Source organism: Fukomys damarensis, unplaced genomic scaffold (genome assembly GCF_012274545.1).
Source record: "Fukomys damarensis isolate Sample0158 unplaced genomic scaffold, DMR_v1.0_HiC HiC_scaffold_29, whole genome shotgun sequence".
Taxonomy (NCBI): domain Eukaryota; kingdom Metazoa; phylum Chordata; class Mammalia; order Rodentia; family Bathyergidae; genus Fukomys; species Fukomys damarensis.
In genome coordinates, this window is record NW_022900941.1 from 32,958,716 (window position 1) to 32,980,812 (window position 22,097).

At 39.0% G+C, this 22,097-nt stretch overlaps 1 protein-coding gene across 3 annotated transcripts in view; it reads right to left on the reverse strand.

The window, feature by feature from the left end:
- Cacnb4 (calcium voltage-gated channel auxiliary subunit beta 4) overlaps positions 1 to 22,097 on the reverse strand; it is a 133,608-nt gene that overhangs the window by 29,571 nt on the left and 81,940 nt on the right. For 2 of the 3 annotated variants that reach the window (XM_010641401.2, XM_033757217.1), the window contains 4 exons: positions 10,661 to 10,780; positions 9,519 to 9,641; positions 3,950 to 4,080; positions 1,281 to 1,357 (listed from right to left, as the gene is read on the reverse strand). In XM_010641401.2, the coding sequence (XP_010639703.1) occupies positions 1,281 to 1,357; positions 3,950 to 4,080; positions 9,519 to 9,641; positions 10,661 to 10,780 (451 nt within the window). Of the gene's footprint in view, positions 1 to 1,280; positions 1,358 to 3,949; positions 4,081 to 9,518; positions 9,642 to 10,660; positions 10,781 to 22,097 lie in introns of those variants that run through there. The other variant, XM_019210195.2, reaches the window with a different exon arrangement.

Below are 22,097 nucleotides of genomic sequence, written 5' to 3' on the forward strand. Positions count from 1 at the left end.
TTTTGTACCAGGGATCAAACTCAGGGCCTGGTGCTTGTTAGGTAGGCACAGCACCAGAGCTACATCCCTGACCCACCAAGAGAAAATTTTGTAGGTCATAGAATACCTATGAATAACATAGAATTTTGCCTGTTTCATAGAATACTGACAGCATTTTTTTCCTACTATGTTGCTTTTAAACTTCAAATTAATTCATAAGTACTTATTCTTCTTCTTTCCTATTTCTTAACAGTGAAAAGCTGCCTTGTCTTGAATGTCCAGCAAAGGAGAATGAAGCAAAACATACTCAGTATCTGATGAAAGCAGCTTTGTCACCATTCAAGCAGGTCCTGTCTATTTGGAGGACACCTAGATGTGTACTGTGGTTCAGAGCCCTGGAGATCAGGAATGATTCCTATGAACAAGAACCACCTGCTCAGACCTGCCAAGGAGCCAATCCAGTTTTGATATGCATGAACACAGCCTTGGACCCGCTGTTCTGAACTTCTAATACCAGATACCTTACTATAGCAGCAGTTCTGGGGCAGAATGAAATTAGTCTGTAAGAGTCAGGAAGGTGATGGAAGAAAGTTTCCTGGGTGAGTACCTCCATAATTTTCAAAGGCACAATAAACTTCCTTTGAACCCACCACTGTCCCTTCATTATTAATGCCAGGCCTCAGCTATCTGTTCTTCAAATAGACAAACAAGGTCATCTGGGCCCTAGCTCACTCTTTGCTTCAGCCCTCCCAGTGTTTGTAGCTCAGGCTGTACCACCCAATCCCAAAGTTCCACATGGAAACTGAATACGTCATTGACTTCAGAGTCTATAGCTCTTTTCCTATTCTTTTGGTTTTTGTTTTGTTTTGTTTTGTTTTTGGTTACTGGGGATCAAACCTGGGACCTTGTGCTTGCCAGCCAAGCAGCCAGTGGAGCTACTGAGCTAAATCCCAGGCCCTATAAGTCTTTTGTTTCTATTGGCCCTCACTATCTTCAAGTCTATTGGGTTCTTAGATAGGGTAACGAACTTTCTGCAAATCAGTTTACACAGTCGGCAGTTACTAATCTCTGAGGTTCACACAATTTTTCAAAGTTATTGTGTAAGGATCTGAATTTTTATAACATAAGTACTCTTCAAACCAAATTACCATATAAATCAAAAGAACAATCAAGTACTAAATTTAAAAAACCTTTAAATCAAACCTTTAACTGATTTCCAAGTTAGTAAAAATACTCACACTTGTGTTTCCAATATCTTAAAAGGAACATATTCCATTAAAAAGACTAATGTAACTCCTCACCTGTTGATGTGGGGGTTGCTCGAAATGTCCCTGATACCATTTCTCCAAGACTTGAAGAAGAATTTCCACTCGATTTCCTAGGATATAAAAAGGAGCTTAAGACTCACTCTTCAGATTCTTTGAAAATAGAACTATTTTCTATTGAGAGTATAAGGCTTTCTTTGGCCTTAATTCTACTAAATAATTCAAAACACACCAAATCCTGCTAGAGAGGAACTTCAAGAATCTGTTCAAATGTTTTTTTTTACCTCGTTTCTCAGGGAACATGGAGAAATAATGGGGACCTGAAAATACTTGGCAAAAGTATCTGTTCCACTTATACTCCATGCAGAAATTAGGCAAAAGAATCCCTGGCAGGAATGTTCTTGTGAACTGCCTCCTAACCCAACACCAGTCACCAGTGTGCCAGCCAGAGGTCAAACACAGCTCAAAACAGGCAGCAAACCAGGAGGAACAATTCAACATGAGTATGAGGAAGTCACAACTGAGAACTGAGAGAAAGTCAGTCACAGGTAACATAATCCGTGACCTGATATGGAAGTTAGCCTGTGTTCTTTTGTGTGCTTTGGAAATTTCCCTGGAGCCCTGCAAGGCCCTTGGCAGCTTACTTTCCTACTTGCCCGAGTGTCCCCTCCCTTTCAAGCGCTTCAGAGCATGCTCTGTAGTCAGAGAAGTCTGATTTTTCATCCCTGCCTTGCCCCTTCCTATATGGAGGACTTTGGCATATCATAGTTAAGTCTTTGAGACTTAGTTTCCCTAACTACAGACGTAGATGCTAACTGTATTTCCTAGTGCTGGTGTAATGATAAAATAAGATCCTGTCTGTGAGTTCTCGGCATTATCACTGCTCCTGCCATGGAATTTAAAAACATATAATGATATTATTGAATAGTAATAGTAACAATGAAAGTCTAAAATGATAATAATTCATCTATTATCTTTACTTAAAATATTCATTTTATATCCTTGTTTTAGAAGCCAGGAATACAGTACTGGGGCCAGGACACAAAACTATTTTCCTTAGTGAATCACATTCTGGTAGGAGATATTAAGTGATTAGAAAATAAATAAGTAAATATTTAATACTTCCAAGAGTAATAGATGTAACAGAGAAAACAAACCAGGAAGGTATAGGAAACAGAGGGAAGAGGAATAGGTACAATTTTAAATACCATTAGCAAAAAAAAAGGGTTACTGGAAAGGTGATATTTAAAAAAGATATGAACCAGATGAAGGAGTAATCTGCTGAAAATGTGAAGGAAAGGGTTCCAGTACGAGGAAGCAGCAGATTTAAAGGATCTGAGACAGAACTACGCGCTCCCAGTGTGTTTAAGAAAGAGTGTGGAAGATAAAATGTCCAGAGAAGAATAAGAAAGACAATAAGTAATAATAGTTTAGGCATGCTATATACTAAAAAAAGATTAATAAATAAAGGGGGAGGTTGCAGATGTAATTCAGTAGTAGAGCATATTTCAGCATTCATGAGGCCCTGGCTTTGATCTTCAACACCAAAAACAAAATAAAACAAAGGCTGAGGCTAACTGTATTCTACGACCTTCAAACACTGACAAAAGCAAACGGGATCTTAAGAGTTTTTGAAATTGAGTCCAATGTAAAATGAAAGTTGAAAGTCAAGAGAAAGAACAGATTCTAGCCCAGAGCTTTCAAAAAAAAAAAAAAATCACAATGCATATTAAAACAATGCATAAGCTCAGGATGCAGCACAGTATTTGCAGGCTCAGAGTGTCTTGGATCTCTCTTCTCTCAAGCTGTGCTTGCATTCCTAGGACCTTTAGTGGCCAGCTCTCTGAGGTCCATGTGGCTGCTTCATTAGTTCACTACACGCAGATTCACCCAAGCTACGCAGGAGATGGAAGAGAAGAGCTGAAGAAGTTACTGCTAGTCCTGTCCATGCCCCATGTCATCCTGTGCCCATTTGAGACAGCCTTTGCAAGTGCACCAAGAAAATCCATGCCAGGCAGTCTGGCTTCCACTGGCTGTTCTGGGAAAACTTGCCCTACATGACTCTCACAGAGGAAAGCCTGAGCTCCAAGGATTGGCTGAGGCCACAGAAAGGAATCTCCACTGTGGAATTCATGTGGATTCCAGGGATGTGGAGCATCAGCGCACTATGGGGGACAGTGGAATCCAAAACCCTTTGCTGTCCATCTCAAAAACAGCTGGTACACAGAAGTCTTTTATTTTAAAAGCATACATTTTATTTCCCTAATTATCTATTATGCTGTCAAAAATACTTTAATATATATGCTAATTCAGCTAATTCATTTCATTTATACTTTCTCTTAATTCATTGAAAAAAGTTTTGTGCTATCATCTGTTTATTTCTTTGCAAGAAGTTTATTTGTGTCTGAGTAACTACTTTGAAGATAATGATATATAGTGCATTAAATATTGTTATTCTCTTATTTTGTTGTGAAATTTTGTTTTATTTTTTTCATAAAATAAAAAAATAAAAGCACACACACACATATATATATTTTTTGGGGGGGTACCAGGGATTTAACTCGGGTCCTTGAGCTTGCAAGGCAGGCCACCGAACCGCTGAGCTAAATCCCCACCCTAAAAGCATATATTTTTGACATAATAAATGGGCAAACTTGAAAACATCATCTGATTTTCCTAATGAAAAAAAGCTTATGGGACCTTACCCTCCATGAAAACGTCCTCTTTTCTGTTCCTGCTGAATCCTTATATTCTCCAATCTGAGTGGACTTGGGATGAAACCAATCTCACAGCCCTCTTTCACGAGCCTTCCTATCCACCAGTCATTATTATATTTCTGAAATGCAGAAAGAAAACAACTATCAGTATTAATTCACTTATCCACACATGCTAGTAATTAATCTCAGGGGACCAGAAGAACAAAACAGTATTTACATGACATATTACTATAATATATGGCCTATACTGTATATAAATACTACTGATATTATATTCTACCTCATACATCATAGTACATATTTTAGGCTAATAGAGTGAAGTAGAGTTCTGCAGTTTGTTTTTTCTACAAAGGTATTGACAATAAATATTTTGGGCTTTGCAGGCCATATGGTTTCTGCCACAACTACTTCAATCTTCTATCCAGTGTGAAAGCAGCCACAGCCACACATCAACAAGTGAACACGATTATGTTTCAGTAAACTTTTCTTTATGACAAAGGTACTGGCCTAGCTCTGACCTGTGGACTATAGTTTTCCGACATATAAGTCCTAACCTTTAGATTCCTTTGGTACTTGTAAAGAAGCCCTAGTCAATTCTTAAGGAAAACATTTTGCCAGGAAAAATATTAATCAGTACAAATGGAACTTGGAAGGCAAGATATGTACGTCTCAAGATGAAATACATTCAATAGTCTCATTTGTTAAAAGTTTTCAGGTAAAAATTTCAGTGCTGCCAGGCTCAGTAGCACACATCTGTAACGCCAGCACTTGGGGAGCTGAAGGACTGCAAGTCTGAAGCCATCCCAATCTACACAGCCAAGACCATATCTTAAAAACACAAAAACAAAAACAAATCTAAAATACTGTGTATAGTCTATTTTCTTTCAAACACAGAGTTGCAAATTATGGCCCATCTCACTATTTGAAGAAAAGGAAAACAGTCTGTTCTTAAAAAGCCTAATATATTAAAAACTTGTATGTGAACTTTTGGAATAATCTCGAAGTGGCCTGAACCCTACAAGAATCTCAACATTTCCACTTAAATAACATTTCATATAAATCTGGGACACATGTCCACATCAAGGCTCCATATGGGATGAGACTCTGCCAATATAACCTTATGTGATGGGTCAGCAAAACTACATTTGTAATTACTGGCTTGCTGAATCCTAGGTAGAAAGCAATTTAGTTCAAGCCATCTGCCTCTTAGCAATGCTCAGCTAATTTATTTCTAGAAATCAGGTATTACACTTAAAAATGTCCAGAGACGGTTCTAAAGATTTCCTTTGTTGTCTCTGTCAAAACTCTCTCTGCCTATATATCCATCTATCTGTAGCTCAAATGAAATGACTATATGTAGGACATTTTGCTTAGCTCAGAGAAAAATAGGTTTTGTGTGCCCGTGATACTGACACATTGTGAAGGAAGAATGGAAGATTTCACTGATTCATTACAGCATGAAATTCTGAGTAACTTTGAGTAATTCTGAGTAAGAACCTCACGCTCTAAAGAAGATGATAGGGTAAGATTTGGTCTTTATTATGCATGCATAATACAGAAGGCATGTAGAACACAAAGTATGAGGCTGTACTGAAGAAATGTTAGTTGGCCTAATGTAAAATCTTGAACAATCTAGGTCTTAGTTTTCCTCATGTTTTCTTTCAGGAAATAGGACTACAACAATGATCCTGTTTATTTTGTAATTAAGAAAAGGCAAGCGGACCCCCTCAGAAGCATTGGTGCATAGGTTTGGAATTTAAATTTTACTGTAGTGGGGACAAAACAGACCATGAGTCATAGTTTCCCAGGGCTTTAGTTATTTCCTGAAATTAAATTAGTCTACTGGAATATTAATTTGTTAAATGGTACCCAAGTGACCCTAAAGGGTTTCCTAAAATTGTTAATACACTTCTCAAATGGTTTAATTCTCAGAAACAGCTAAAGTGCAGGGAGACTCTGACTCATTTGAGTGAAAGTTCTCTGAGCTACTTAGGAAAAAGTTGCTATGTAAATACAAGAACTCAATTCAGTCATCATTTGGCTCATGGGACAAGCATCACTGTCATTTTTCTTGGGCTCTAAGCTTTTTCATTACTGACAAAATACATAAGAAATAGGCTAGGTGATGGATGAGAAAAAGGGCTACAATTCTATTAGAAAAATGTATTCATTTGCATTGCTGATGTTCTGAAAGCTTGTTCCAACTTTCTGGAAAGGTTACCTTACTGTTGTTCTGATGTTTTTTATTTTGATTTTCCTAAAATAATTAGTACTTTTTCTTTCTAAGATTTTTATCTGATCTTTCAAGACCTGAAAATGAGTGGCTCTAATCTGCACAGGATTAACAGCTCAATATCAAATATCTAACTGCCAGACTGAAGACAAAGTTCCCAATGAACAAGCATGTAATCCAAATGCAACCAAGATGACAAATTAGAATTCTGACAGGAGCTCAAAGGCTCCAAACTCAAAGTAATGATAAGATGAGGAAAATGCTAATTATCCTAATGTTATCAGTACATACTCATACTATATACATGGACTGAGGCATCACACTCAATAAATACAATTATTGTATTTTAATCAAAAAACTTTTTTTGGATAGGGTCTCACTATGTAACCCAGGCTGGCCTCAAACTTGAGGAGATCCTCCTGCCTCAGGCTCCTGAGTGCTGGGATTACAGCACTTATTATTATGTGCCACACCTGGCTCAAAAACTTTTAAAAAGAATTTAAATGTTAACTACCCTGATTTAATCATTATATTTTATATGTACATATCAAATGATCACAGTGTGCTTCATAAATATGTATAATTAGAATAATAATAAAGAAAAAAGAATCGGTAGAATAGAATATGAGGCAGCAATAAAATAGAGCAAGGCTGGAATGTTTGTGTGAATAAGTATGCATGTAACATGCTTTTAGCAGCTAGTAAATACGGCTTGGCCTTTTTTATGCAAATGGTGGGACAGAATCAAGGTAACCAGGTGTTAGGGCATGTTTCAGGTTAAAGCTCCTTGTGTCTAGGTAATGTGGATATCATCACCTTGCACCATGAAGAGGGGAGAAGTCACGAAGGTGATGCTTATGCAGTTTGTCATTTCCAAGGCTCTGAGCTATCTGTGTTCACATTCATCTTTCTTCCTAACCGTCATGATGAATATGTACTCCTCTTTCAAGGTCCACTCAAGGGCTGGATCCTATTCTTCTTGCTACTCAAAAACTTTACCCCGTGCCTGTCTCTCCCCTCTGTCCATGGATAATGTCAACATGTGCAAGGACTTCAACAGTTCCCACCTAGAAAGAAGACTTCTTTTGACTTCGCACCTTGCCTGGTCAGTGTGAACCTCCTACAAAGCACATGCTACATGCCTTTCTTATTGCCCACTGTCTCCTTGTTCCCCTTGTTTTGGTTTCCATCTCCACAATCCCACAATATCCATGCTGCTGATCTGGACTATAGGATAAAATTTCAAAAATAATAATTTTCAAAGTGAATTCTATATTTACCATCTCACTTAGGACTGGGGAGAAGTACCGGTGGACTCAGGGTCATTGTGCGATGTATTTATGTTGATTACATTCTTCATCCACTTCCACTCTCAGGTTTCACTTCACAGTTCTTCCTTCATGCTACCCTTTTTTTAAGATTCTATTTCTAAGTCCTCATGCCTAACAAAGCAAGTGGAGACCATCCAGTGGGAACATCCTTCAGTGAACACCCCTAGTCCCATTGGAAAGTTCTATGCTGAACAAGGAGGTTCAAAGAAGGTGAGGCTTTGCTCCTGACTTGAACTAAGTCCTATACTCACCCTCCAGATGTTGTCTCCTCCCCTCTCCTCCAACCCCTCATTTGATAAGCTGTCCCTTTTTCCTTTCAAAATATTTTACTGAATTCAACATCTCCACACATAAAATAGAATCTTTCTCATCCCGAAAAGCAAAAGTGTACCTCAGATTACAAAAATGTTTCTTCTGCCTTAATGATATCTTTCCTTGGCTGGAACTCTTTCTTCCTTTTAACTCAAAGCACTTAGAAAAAAACACATTATAATTCCTCTCACCTCCAGATGATGCAGGTAAGGGCCTTCTAAGCATCTTCATGGGGAGTTCCACAATGCCCCAAATACAGGTACCCAAAAGCAAAATTCGTAAATACATCCATGCCTGCAACAAATCTGCTTACATCCCTGCCTACTCTGCTTTGGTGGCGGATATGAGGCCTCTATCTTGGCCAAGGAAGCCATTTCTTTCTCCTAGTCCCTACTATTCCCATCTATGTGAAATCCCCAGATCCATGTACATTCCTCATAACTCTTTCTCCAAGTTGCTTCCTCTCCCCTCCTCTTTGCTACAGCAGCTCCCCAGTCTTCGGCATGTCCCACCAGCCCTGTGCAATGCTCTCTTGCCCATTACAATTATCACTCTAACATATGAAGCCGGTCACATCTACCCATCTGGTAAAAGAAGGCGTGTAGGCATTCTTTCTGCCTAATGCTACCCTTCTCCTGGCCTGGACTCCTTCAGACTCCTCTAGTTCTGTAGGGCTTTCTAATCCCCTGATCTTCTTCCTATCAACAGGTAGGCTCTTCTCCTTTTTCTTTGGGCTCTCACATTACCCACCCAGTGCTTCTATAATAGAATTTATGTTCTGTTGTGGAAATTATGTATATTTCTCTGTTCCTCTCAATAAACCCAGTGCTCCCTGTCCATGGGGACATTGATCCTTGTGTCTGATCCTCATGTCTGATCCTCCAATGCCCAGCACAATGTCCAATATGAAGTAGGCTGAGTAAATGAATGCCTTTGATCTCATTATTCCATTTGCCTAGATGTGCAACCACAAGTCCTTGTATTGCCCAAGCCCTGAAGGCCTGTTTGCCAGAGTCCTCTATCCTTTTCTTAGCTTTAACATTTTCCTTTAATGACTATATACTCTGGTATTAATTCCAAGATCACAGTTCATAGGACTAGAGCCCATGTCCATAATTATAAAATCCCTTATTATAGTCCTTCTGAGTAGGAGCCATGCCACTGAACATATTTCTTTAAGTTGGATTGATAGATTTATTGCATTGCTCTGTAGCAATGCAATGTGATTAAAAGATGGGCCAGGAAGGCTAAGATATACCTTAGCATGCAAGAGGCCCTGGGTTCAATTTCCAATGCTGCAATAAAAAGAAAAGAAAAAAACGATGGGCTGGGGTAGAGCTCAGCAGTACAGTGCCCGCCTAACATGTGCGAGGCCCTGGATTTGATCTGTGATACTGCAGGAAAAAAAAAAGTGAGAGAACCACAGGATTGTCTTCAACCCATCCCAGGATTTCACAAGTTGACCATGACCAGCATTGTAATAAGTGTGTGGTAGTACAGACGGCGATGTCAGGCTTCAAATCTTGGTGAGAATGAACAGCTGTGGAAGGCCCAGGAAATTACAAGAGGCACCATGTTGGCAGCTCCTCAGGGGTCCTCTCTGGTTAGTTTGGTTCAGAGCTGATACCTGGAGGCTTTGGATTTTTGGCAGGTAGAGAGATATGGTATGACCTACATTTACCTCTTTAATGTGTAGAAAGTCCTTGGCATCAAAGGAGATGGCGGTGCTTGGAACAGGCACATCCTCATCTAGGGCGCCACAGTAGCTCACATTTGTCTTCACAGCAAATGCTACAGGTTTAGACTAGAGACAGAACCAACCATAGAATAAGAAGGGAGGGAGGCAGAAAGGAAGAGGAGGCTTCTTCATATTTAAATGGATGATAAGATGACTGATAGCATCAGGCAGTAAAGGAAATCACTTTGCAAAGAGGAATCTCCACTGGATTTTGCATCTGTAGGCAACATCAAGAAATCCAAAGAGATGACTCTCAAAATGACTTATTCCTACAAGCCTGTTTCTCTCCTGTGGTTCTTTCCAAAATCTCAAAGAACTACCTCCAAAAGTACTGAGGAGAGATGGAGAGAGGTGAAGACAGCTTACTTTGTTCACTGGTCATAAAAGCTATCTATTTTAAATGGTAATAGATACCTTCTCGCCTTGGGATACAAGAAATATGTGCTAGGAGTTAAGCAAAACAAACAAACAAACAAACAAGGGTGGGGATGGTATAATATTTTTTTAAAAAGACTCAGATCTGAAAACCCACAAGAACAGCTTCTCCTACCAGGAAAAAGAGGGGTTTGGGTCTGGGTGACACATGAGGAACAGAGATCTCGTCCTCCACCCACATCTCAAAAAAAGAGAAAAACAAAAACAAAATTGTGAACTTCACATTGAACTTGAGGTGAAATAGCAAAACCTAGAGAGAGAAGAGTATAAGAACCAACAGGGAGCTCCAGAGAGCAACAGGTCACATGTAACCTACAAGGGGCTAGAAGGGGCCGAAAGCAAGAGCACAGCTGGCACATTAGGAAGCTCTTTGCCAACAATGGGCAGGACAAGCTTGACATTGCCACACTGCTAAGCTGGAAAATGACCAGTAATTCACAATCTAACTAAAAATAAAAAGGGGAATGGCCTTCCCCCTTGGAGATGTTACTAACCTCTCTTGGGGTGAACGGACCAGAGAATCTGGCAATCTGAAGCTTTAGCAAGAAGATCAGAAAATGAGTTTTCAGAGAAATGTGAGGAAGGGCAAGGGCAGCTGACAGTGCCTGAGAACATGCCAGTGTTGAACAAAGGGAAGGGAAGACAGTTACCTTTGCTCTCTCGAGCTGGATAGCTGCTTGCTGTTCTCTCTCTTGCCGAATTGCTTCCCGGTCCTCTTCCAAAGAGACATCAGAGTCAGATGGCCTGCTTGTGTAGGAATCTGCTGAACCCTGGAGACAGAACACAAAATAGCTTAAGTGAGGTGATATGTAGCTTCTTAAATTGTCATAGCCATAACAGTATGCTAGGGTGGGCTCCTTTCATGTGCACAGAATTTGATGCACACACTCTGTGCCTCATTGCAGAATATAAATTTAGATGGCAGAATATAGTTAAGCATCTGAGTTATATGGGAGTGAAGGAAAATATTTTGACTAGATTGTTAGTAAAATGAATGAAAATGGTATGATATTCAGCCCAATTCTTATTTTGTACTATCCTTGTATTAAGCCTAACTCTTTTGTGGAACAAAGTTTTAATTCATTTTCTCTTTGGTATATTCTGCATATCTAAAGGAAAAAAAAAGACTTAGCTTATTACAAGAGTCAAATCCTGCCTGTATCATGGGTTACAAATCATTAGTTTGTCTATTATTGTAACACAGCAAACCAGTATCCTACATTAGTAAAATGATTTTCCAGTTTCAAGGCCAACATTATTGAACTCTTTCACTATTAAAACTTCAACCATTGTCCCACAGCAGCCCATACGAATTCAGTATGGACAGGGAGCAGTAAAACACCTTGAGAGCAAACACCCAGAAGGGCTGTTTGAACAACACTGAAATTCAGACTGACAGAATGAAGAGACTCGAACTGCCCACATCACTTGGACATAGAAAGAGGAAAAACCAGAGCTTCTACTTAAAGAGTTATCCCCCAACCTCCCCCAAACAAGCCTAGGCGCCTGCCTTCTGGCTACTAAAGGAACACCATCCTTACAATTTCCTTGAGCTAGCATTAGAAGTTGGTATTTGCACAGATGATGACATTTACAAAGCAGAGGCATTGGTAGGACTGGTATATTGGCAGGTTTCATGAACCATGCACAGACATTTTTTAAAAAGCATAAATTTGTCTATATGGTACAGAATTTGCTATCCAGTGAGGGGAAAAACTTTAAAAAAACAGCTGACTGCTGAAATTGGCCCTTCTGAAGTTTTTCTAAAATTATAGATGTTTATTGTGAATTTTATGCCTTTATAGGCAGGGTAACTTTCTCTTAGCAAGGGACATCGTTCTAGCTGTTGGTCAAGATGGGACCATCATGTGGAAACCCCAGCACTGATTATCCTGGCAGCCTGAAAGAATAACTCCTGATAAAGGTTTTATCAGAGTGCCTAGGCAAACCCTGGTTCTGAATTCTGCCTCTGCAACATTCAAAAACTTTGTCACTCTGAGACATTCTCCTCCTCTGTAAAACAGGAGCACTGACTACTTCACAGGATTAAATGGACTAAGATACACTGAGCAGCTAGTACTTATCAAGGGCTCACTGTTGCACTGGCATGGGGCTAGATGCTTTATACACTTTCTCACACTGAATCCTTGCCCCAGTGGGGAAGCTGAGATTTGAATTTAGTTAGTTCAGTCTTAGAACCAGCAGGTTCAAATCTTACACTGAGTTGCACTTGATAATAAAATACTCCAGGACTGGAAACACAGTAGGTACACAATAAATTCTTTCATCTCTATTTCCTAGGGCTGACGTTTCTACACTGACATAAGAAATTATTAAGAGAGGTGGGGCTGTAGCTCAGTGGCAGAGTACTTGCCTAGAATGTGCAAGACCTCAGGTTCATTAGATCTGAGCACTGAAAAGAATGAATTAAGAGAGTCTAATCATTTTTCAACTTACTTATACATGTACAGTAGCCCATCTGGAGAGGTTGCCAATTTCTTACTGCAGAGAAAACATGCTATAAATTTAATAACTGCAATGTGTCCAAATCCATCTACTTAATGTAGAACTTTTCAAAGTGCCCTTTATAAAGAAAATGCATTTGTTAACCAAATTACAATCAAATTTCTCTGAACAAATCTACTGGGGAAAAAATTGAACATATAAAGGGGTAAATGCAGGGTGATTGTATAGATGCAGTCACTGCTTAAAAAGAAAGCCACCTTGGGGAAAAAATGAGAATCAAGACCTGTCATGTAAAGGTACAGGATCCCAATAATGAATGTAACTGTAGTGTATACCTAGATTGTACCAATAAACTCAATAAAAAGAAAAAAAATCCACCTTGAAATCCTTTAAAACAGAGAGTTCTATTAGAACATATCTTTTGTCCAAATTTAGGTACACCTGCATAAAATCTAGCCCAACAGACAAAGGAAAATATACAGGATCAATAATGAATGTAACTGTAGTGTATACCTAGATTGTACCAATAAACTCAATAAAAAGAAAAAAAATCCACCTTGAAATCCTTTAAAACAGAGAGTTCTATTAGAACATATCTTTTGTCCAAATTTAGGTACACCTGCATAAAATCTAGCCCAACAGACAAAGGAAACAATGTTTCTAAAATATCTATTCAGAGTTTGGAATTTGTCCTTGGCCATACTTTGCTGAAAGTGTGATATGCAGGTGCCCTTTCTCTCTCACTGGACTGGTTGTTTTGAGGACATCTGGACTAGAAAGCAATTAAGACACCTATGCCAGGAAGGAGCCACTTGTCTTGCTTAGGAGAGCACATGCTAGGGAAGGCTAGTGATCACCGCTAGTAAGAAAGCAGGCTGAGCCTATAATCCCAGCACTCGGGAAAGGATGCAAGTTGGAGCCCAGCCTGGACAATTTAGCAAGACCTTGTCTCAAAAAATAAATAAACAGAGCTGAGGATGTAGTGCTGTGTGAAGGCCTTGGGTTCAATTCCCAGTACTGGAAGGAAGGAAGGCAGGGAAAAGAAAGCTGTCCAGTAGAACAGTGAGTCAAAAGTTAAAATACACAATTCACTTGCCACCAGGAGATTGATGTCTAATTCCCTTAAATTTCTAACAACTTTCAAATCCTGGCATTCAGTCATTTCTGAGCACACAAGAAGTGACTCAGGAACTCCTGCAAAAGAACTTTATTTTGAAATAGGAGCAATTTTATAAGAATCACAATATTACTTAATAAGTTCTACTATTGCCAAATATGTACAAGCTTCTGTTTACTTGCTTCTAAGAATACTAGTAAAGGTAAAAATAAAACACTGTGATATCCATTTTCATAATTAGCATTACATCATTACAACATTCATTCTGGATTTTTAAAATGTCACCTTCATTTATTTTTATATGGAAATTACTTTAGCTGGCTCTCAAAGTCCAAGAGACAGAAGAAATCCAACATCAAGAGCCCAAATTTGGTCCAAGGACATGTTCTGCTGGTTTGTTACTGACTTGGTTTCTTGTTTCTATGTATTTATTATTTTAAATTTTTATTTCAATCCATTGACAGTACAGACATGTCCTGAGACAGTGCTGTTGAGTCTTTTAGAGTTGTCAATGATAACAAACCGCTGGCTATGGCACGTGTTCCACAGGTTACCACCACTGTCCTAGAAGCAAGGAAGGAAAAGATAAACACAGGGATCTGGGCTGTTTACAAAGGCAGAGAAGAAAGCACAAATTAGTCACAAGAGGCCAAGAGACTACCTGGGCCACACGAGTGGAAGGATCCAGGACGGGCAGGGGCTATAGCAGGCTTGTGTGACTGGGAAGGTAGGAGGGGGACACTCAAAGGGCTGGCTAACATTTAATCATCAAGGAAACAAAGCTAGGTGCTAACTGGACAGAACTGAAGATACAATGACACTAGCCCTGCTCAAAGCTGGAAACTGCGAGTCTATTAGTTCATGATTTTCAAAAAAATCATTCCATAAGATGAATGAGGAGCAGCCTACTCAATTTGTCGTGACTCAAAACTGGATTATTAACCTACATACTAGAGACATGACAGCGACTAGTCCCTCAAAATTTCTTAAGCCTTCATCAACACAAGTCTTATCTTAGAGTTTCTAAGGCAATGATTAAACCAGTTGTAGACTTGGAGTTTCCAGGGGGAAGAAACACACAAAAACACACACCTGCAGCATTTGTTTGTGTATGTGTGTACTGATTTATTTTAAAAGTCATAAAAGAATGCATTCTAGTCAGGCATGGTGGCAGGTGCTTACAGTCACAGTTACTCAGGAGACCAAGGCAAGAAAATCACTTTAGTTCCTTGAGTTCCAGACCAGCCAAAGCAATATACTAAGATGCCATCTAAAATAATAATAATAATAATAATAATAATAATAATAATAATAACGTATCCTACTGAATATCAAAAGAAAAGAAACATGTATTTTTTTCATTAACATAAGGCCCAAACTCTTTCTGTTTATGTTCAGTATTGAAAAAAAGATTGTAACCTGCAGGCTTCTTGCAGATACCCTTTCTTCTGTGACCCCCTTTGCCAAGCATTTCCAGAGCTCTTTGATGGGACACTCAGCCTAGCAGGGCCCCAGCTATGTCTCCAAGTATATTGTCCTGTGCAGGGCCTGGCAGGGCAGAACTTCAAGTTTTTGAAAAGAGACACACCCACTCTCATCGGAATTTCTGCAGTATTTGTTCCAATGATTTTAAATGCCTGTTGGGTGGTTGGTTAGTTGACCAAGGTTGTGCTCCATTGTAATGATGGTCATTGTTAGCAACCCACCCTCATAACAGGAGATTTTGTTTTAAAATTCTGGCTTCCAATGCCTTCTCCCAGAGCATTGACAATGCAGCACCCTGGCAAAGCAAGGAACTGTTAAAATTACACCTCAGCGATCACAAACTAGTCTTATTCTAAGGTTTTTTATAAACAGGTCTTTAAAAATATTGGTTGAATGAATGAGATAAACTCTGCTTAATAACCAGAGCAGCAGCTTGTTCTCACTAGATGGAAGACCTAAGCTCAAGCTCCACCAATAACCTAACTAAAGTTCCTTGTTAGGCATCAGGGAATAGTCATGGGTAGCAAGGGCACATGTTCAAAAGAATCCATAAAGGGAAGAAGAGGATGAATTTTACCCATCCCTTACTACATGTGAATCATTAATGTATGAGCTCTCTTATCATACCAACCCTATGAAGTAGGTTCTCATTATTCCCACTGCACAAATGAAATGTGAGGCTCAAACTAGCAGCAAGAACATACCTTCATACTACTTAGAGATGTCACTATGCAGAGGACAAATTTGCAGCTGGATTTTTAAAAAAATTTCCTCTACAAAATCTGATGCAAAAACCAACACTAAAATATTAAACATTTTAGTTGACTCCAGTAAAAAACATTCTATGGCACTTGGTTAATATTGATTATTCACCACAATCTATTTAGAATAATAGATTTGGGTAAAGGAAAATGCCAACCTGAGATCCTGAAAAGTGAACTGAAGACTAATTTTCCAAATACAAATTTACTGCTTCTCAGAATATCTCTAGAGGTTTTGGTTTGTAGATTCCTTTGAACTTCTACTTTAATGGTAGGGTTGTACCTCAGCATTTTAGGTAGTGGTAGAAGATTAAAAGTATCCTTAAGAGTTTTTTTTTCGGGTCAGGGATTTAGCTCAGTGATGCCACTGCCTGACTCACAAGCGTAAGGTACCTAGTTCAATCCCCAGTGCCAAAAAAAAAAAAGTTTTTCTCTTAAGTAATGACTCCTCCAACTGTGTTCACACTATTTACAAATTATTTCTTATAACTAAATTTTAATTATATAAAAATATATATTATAGTAATGATGTGGCTCAATCTAACATATTGAGGGAAGAACAAAAAACAAAGATTCCACGGATGCTATTTCACAGAAACTGCTTTCATATTCAGCGCATAATGTTGCACATGTATTTTAGAAGGACTGCCTCAATAAACACAAGTGAGAACAAAGAATTCTGTGAGAACAAAGAATAACAGAACTTTTTTAAAAAAGCTGCTGTCACTTCTGCATCCAACAAGGACTTTACTGTAATGGAAAGGGTGATGAGAGCAAAGAGCTAACTCTCCTTAGAGGAAAAAGACCACCAAACAGAAGGTGGCTTCAAGCAATCAAGTTTTACTATTCATAGGCCACGGAATAACATTGTGGGAAACCGAGCAGCCTCCCTGGGACCAGCCCAACCTGATCAAAACCCAGTGAGAGCTTTCGGACCAACCCGTGTGACGCAGGTGAGTGACTGGGCTGCTCCACCTGGCTGACCACAGTGCTGCTGGCACCTGGAGGCATTGTCACAGCACGAGGTCTTCAATCAGGGCAGCTTCTCAGGCTGCACTAATCTAATCTCAGCAGTGATGTTAACAAGGAAATGACAGTATTTGCTAAGGAAATCCTGTATGTGCTGCTGGTAAGAGCAGTACTGCCTGCAGATAAGGTAACTAAGAGATTCTGGTATGTGTGGACTGGGAAATGCTGCCCTCTCACATTTCCCCCAGAGTGGTTATGAAGCTGCCCACTAAGCACTTCTTTTAAACTGCAGCCTATTTTCTTGAGAGTCAGATTAGAGATATGACAACAGTATATAAAAGTAGCTTAAGGCAATCACTAGTGTCTTCAAAAATAAAAAATCATTTTTAAAAGCAATTCTCTTGTGAGATAGAAGGGGGACTAATATATCTTCCTTTAGAAGAGAAGAAGAAAATAGGAAAAATAGACTTGACCTTTACCTGTGACATTTCTGTAGCCTAGAGAACTATTTGATGAAAAATAATCTTTAAGTAATTCTGTGGAATGACTTTTGACCACCTAGATTCATGTGGCAGGAATACCTATTTACAGCTAACGGAATCCAGGCATCTTCAAAAACAGATGTGTGAAGGCTGGGGCACAGCTAGGTAGTGAAGTGTGTCCTTGGCATGCAGAAGCCCTGGGTTCAATCCCCAACCACTGCACCCACCCACACACCATGCAAAACAGAAGTGCTTCCTGCAGAGGCGGCTGAAGAGACGGTGGAAGCCCCAGTAAAGCATCATTTTAAACAGACATTGTGTTGCATCAGTTTCAGTGGTCCTGAGATCCTAACACAAACCTCTACCAGGCAGGAGCTCGACACTATTTACTGAATGAAGTGTGAAGGAGATGGCTTAGGGGAGGGAGAACTTCATCAAGGACCCAGTACCACCCAGACCACACCCAAAGGGAGGACATACTTCTGTCTCCACATGGTGCTGGAAATCAAGTTACAAAGAACAGTGAAAAATAAAACTGATTTTAATTTGGCAAATGGTATGAAAGTTGACTGGAAAACTTAATATTCAGAAACTGCTCAAAAATGTTTAAAAAATAATACAAATGGAAAATTATTCTTTTAAAAACACTGAAATATATCCTAAGGCTAGAGAAATTTAAAATGTTTGGCACTGCACAGATCAATGAAATAAGTTAGAGCCCAAAAATGAACCCCTCTATCTAGAAGATAATATATATGTGTTACAGGAAACTTTTCAAATCAATGGGGATAGAGTATAACACAATAAAGAGTGTTGGAAAACTTAGCTAGATAAATGGAAAAAAAATAAACTCCTACATCATTCCTTATACAAAAGTAAATTTCAGGCATAGAGACTTAAAGGCAAAATTCATATATACACCTGCATGTGCCCACACTACCACCAGCATAAGTATGACTGAAGTTTTAAAATAGCATACCAAAATGTTCCGAGTTTTAAAAGATCAATAAATTTGACTACATAAAAATTTAAAGTGCCACCACTTTCCTTGCAAGTGCAAGGACCTGAGTTTGATCCCTTGTACCCCACCCCCACCCCCAAATTAAAGATTTATCTGGGAAAAAACACAATAGTCAAAAAATGACAAAAAATTTTTACATAAGTAAACTGGGACTAATGTTCTTATTTAATGAACTCTAACATATTAGAAATAGATGAATAGGGTACTTCTTCACTCCTCTGAAAGGGAGAAAAGCAGAACACAAGAATATGCACTAAACATATGAAGAGACTTTCAGCTTTTGTCCTCAGAAATAGAAATTAAAATATGACAGTACTTTCACCTACTAGGTTAGTAAAGATCAAAACATTAGATAATATCCAGTATTAAATACCCATATTCGTAGCAATGCAGCAAAACTGTCACTTAATGAAATCAGCATAGTATTTTGAAAGTAATTAGGCAATAACAACTGAGCCATTCTACTTGAAGATATCACACTACAGAAAAGCCTGTATCAGATGTGTATATATAAATGTGTGTACAAAAATATTCACTGTCATATCGCTTATGACAGTTGATACACTCCTGTAGTTCCAGTTACTTGGAAGGCTGAAGCAAGAAGATCCTGCGAATCCAGGCTAGACTGGACAAAATGGAACAAGACTCCACATTTTCAGAAAAAATCACAGGGAACCATTGGTTTGAACAGTGGTACTGCATGAAACCCAACAGACAAATCAAAATATCATCACTCATGCTGAAGCTCAGGACACCAGGCTGAAACCAAGTTGTTATCAGATCTTCTGAGAAATCAGGAGAAAGATGGTGGCCACGCATCCAAACAAGCTAGTTTTAATTGGCAAATTAAGGAAGTCATCTCTGCTTTAGACTTCACAGGTAAGGAACTTTGAAATGACCAAGCTGCTTTTTGTTTCCTGTTTCTACTTTCTTCAGTCTTTTTCTGCCTATAAAGCCAGCTCAGCTCAACAGAACACTCATCCTATTTTACAGACAGAATGAGATGTTGCCTGATACTAGAATGGGAAATAAAAGATAATTAGAAATGTAAACTAAATCTGTTGTAATTTTGTCTTTTGGCATAACAAAGCTATTACAGAGAATCTCAAGGTGCATCCATAGAAGACATGTTTTTAAAAAGCCCTAACATAGGGCCAGGATTTAGCTCAGAGGTGCTGCCACCTGCTTTTTAAGTGCAAGGTGCTGGGTTTAATCTCCGGTACAAAATAAAGAAAAAAAAAAGTCTGCCATAGAACAATTCACAGAAATAAAAAAAATATGAATGAACTCTAAGCAATAAAATCTAAAATTGCTAAGTCACAAGATCAAAGTGTAAAATAATATAGTATGTTAAATTTTGTTAAAATAAACATATTGTGGGTCTGTTAGGCCTTTAAACTTTTGCAGGAAGAAGTAAACAGAGGTACACTTCATTTTATACAATTCTACAGAATTTGAATTTTACTTAGAGAATTTTCAAAATTAGAAACTGATATTATCCATCTGTACCTACAAGTTCAGAGAGACTCAAGCCCACTCTCTTCCATGGGAATGCCCTTCCTCCCCAGTTGGTTAAAAAATTGGAGGGGATAAAAGCAAGACTGCTTTTTTTTTTTTTAACTTCCCTTCTGCTAATTTTTTTGTTTTCTGTTAGAGCTCATTATGTTAGAGGAAAAAAACTTAGTTCAACCTTTCGAACTAGGAAATGAGGTTTTGATCAGAATAAAATAGCACTTTATAGATGTTATCTAATTTAAGCACCATAAAAACATAAGGGGTAGAGTTCATTATTTGCATAAAGGTAAATAAGGATTAGAGACACTAAATAATATGCCAAGGTCATGCAACTGAATAAAGGGTGGTGAACCCTGGGCTGACTCACTCTAAAACCTTTGCTAATTAGCTAATAGGTATGCCCAGCAGAGGTGCTGGAAGGCACTGCTGGATTAGCAGACTTTTGAGGTTGAAGTCATTTTTTTAAATTCTCAATCCCTTCCCCCACTCCCACAACCACATTTAGATTGGATTTGCAATTACTGAGTATGCTTCACTCTCTCCAACAAGCTATTATGATTTCTCTCCAACGCTCTTTCAAAGACTCCTGGAGAGGTCAAGCCTCATGCCAAAGTTACCCATCTATCAGCTGGTAAAGCTAAGCCTTGTGTTTCGGGCAAGAGCATTTCTTGGATGATCTCTAGGAGTCTTCTAAGGTCTGTTGTCAAAGATATTTTCTAATGCCAGGAATTAGTCATGGTGATGGACCATTCATTGTAACTGACATCAAAACATGTACACCCAACTACTGATAAGGATGTGATAATCATACTTGTGCACTGTCTCTCCTTTTACTTCATTTGCATGCATTAGCTCACCAATATGTCCAAAGTGGTCAGAGAAGAAATAGATATCTGCTCATTTTTTTTAATTAAAAATTCTTTGGACCAATTTTTCAAAAGTATACAAATATTGTAAAAACGAGTCTGGCATAGTGTCTTAGTTACTTCCTCATCACTGAGACACAATATCTGGTATTAATAATTTTTAGGAGGAAAGGTTTCTTTTGGCTCACAGTTTGAAGAGACTTCAGTTCATAGTCAGCTGGCTCCAAGGCAGGGCAGCGTGACAGAGGAGAACTGCTCATAATCGGCAGGCAGGAAGCAGAGTGAGATCAAGGGAAGAGGGAGGGAGAGAGACCTCTCCAGGTACACCCTCAGTAACTCATGTCTTCTGACCAGGCTTTACCTCCCAAGTCCAGGTTTAACTATGAACAGGGGGCTAATCCATCAATGAGTATCATGTCCCCTTGATCAAATCACCTCCCAAAAGCCCCACCTATGAGTGCATATGGCTTTGGGAGACCATCTAGATATAAGCCATAACAGACAGTTACTATGATTCAATTTATTTTTCATTAAGAAATAGCAAGAGAGGGAGCAGTTATCTGTGTGACAGTGGCACAGGATAAGCAGTCCAGAGATAGCCTTTGCAGTTACTCAGCAAGAATTGTTATTCCAGGACTGCTACTGACTACATGTTTGCTTTTGGACAAGGCATGTAATTTTTCTGTGCTTAGTTTTCTGTCTGAAAATGAGTACCAGCCTAACTAGACTGCTGTGAAGATGATGTCCTCACACCAGTACAAACGCTCACACCCCGATGAGGACTGATTCCTATGGGTTAGCTCCACACCTCAGTTTATGGCTTATCCTGGCCTTTTATTTTTTGGGTGAGGCCATTTTGCTGTTCTTAACCCTTCTTCAAAAAAAAGGATAGAAATATAGAGCTTAAATTAGTCAAAATGAGGAAAAAATAAGTATCCTGAGAACTTTAGAACAACTAAAGTTATTTAGAACAATTAAAGTAAAAATGAAATTCAGGCTTTATTTTTCTGGGATAACTGAAGAGGGTTATTTCTGGTTTTTCCGGTTTTTCATCAGTGAGCAGTATGAAGAAGATTCCTGTCTTCTTTGTGTGATGCCACCCTCCACTCTGAGCTCCATGGCATCCTGGAATACCTCCCATCATATGGGGTGACCTGGGCTGCCCTTTCTCTATGATCCCAGCACCCCGTCAACAAGGCCAGAGCTAGGGTTTTTCACCAATCGCAGAACACCATCACGTCCTCTGCTAGCCTGTCCACCCGCTGGAACGCAAGGCTGCCACTCTTCACAAGACAAGCCATCCATCACAAACTTTTAGATTTCCACACAGGTTCAAAGAGTTACTTCAGAAAGACAAAATATTTCTCTTCCAAAATCTGAACACTGGCTCTCTGCCCACTGCTTT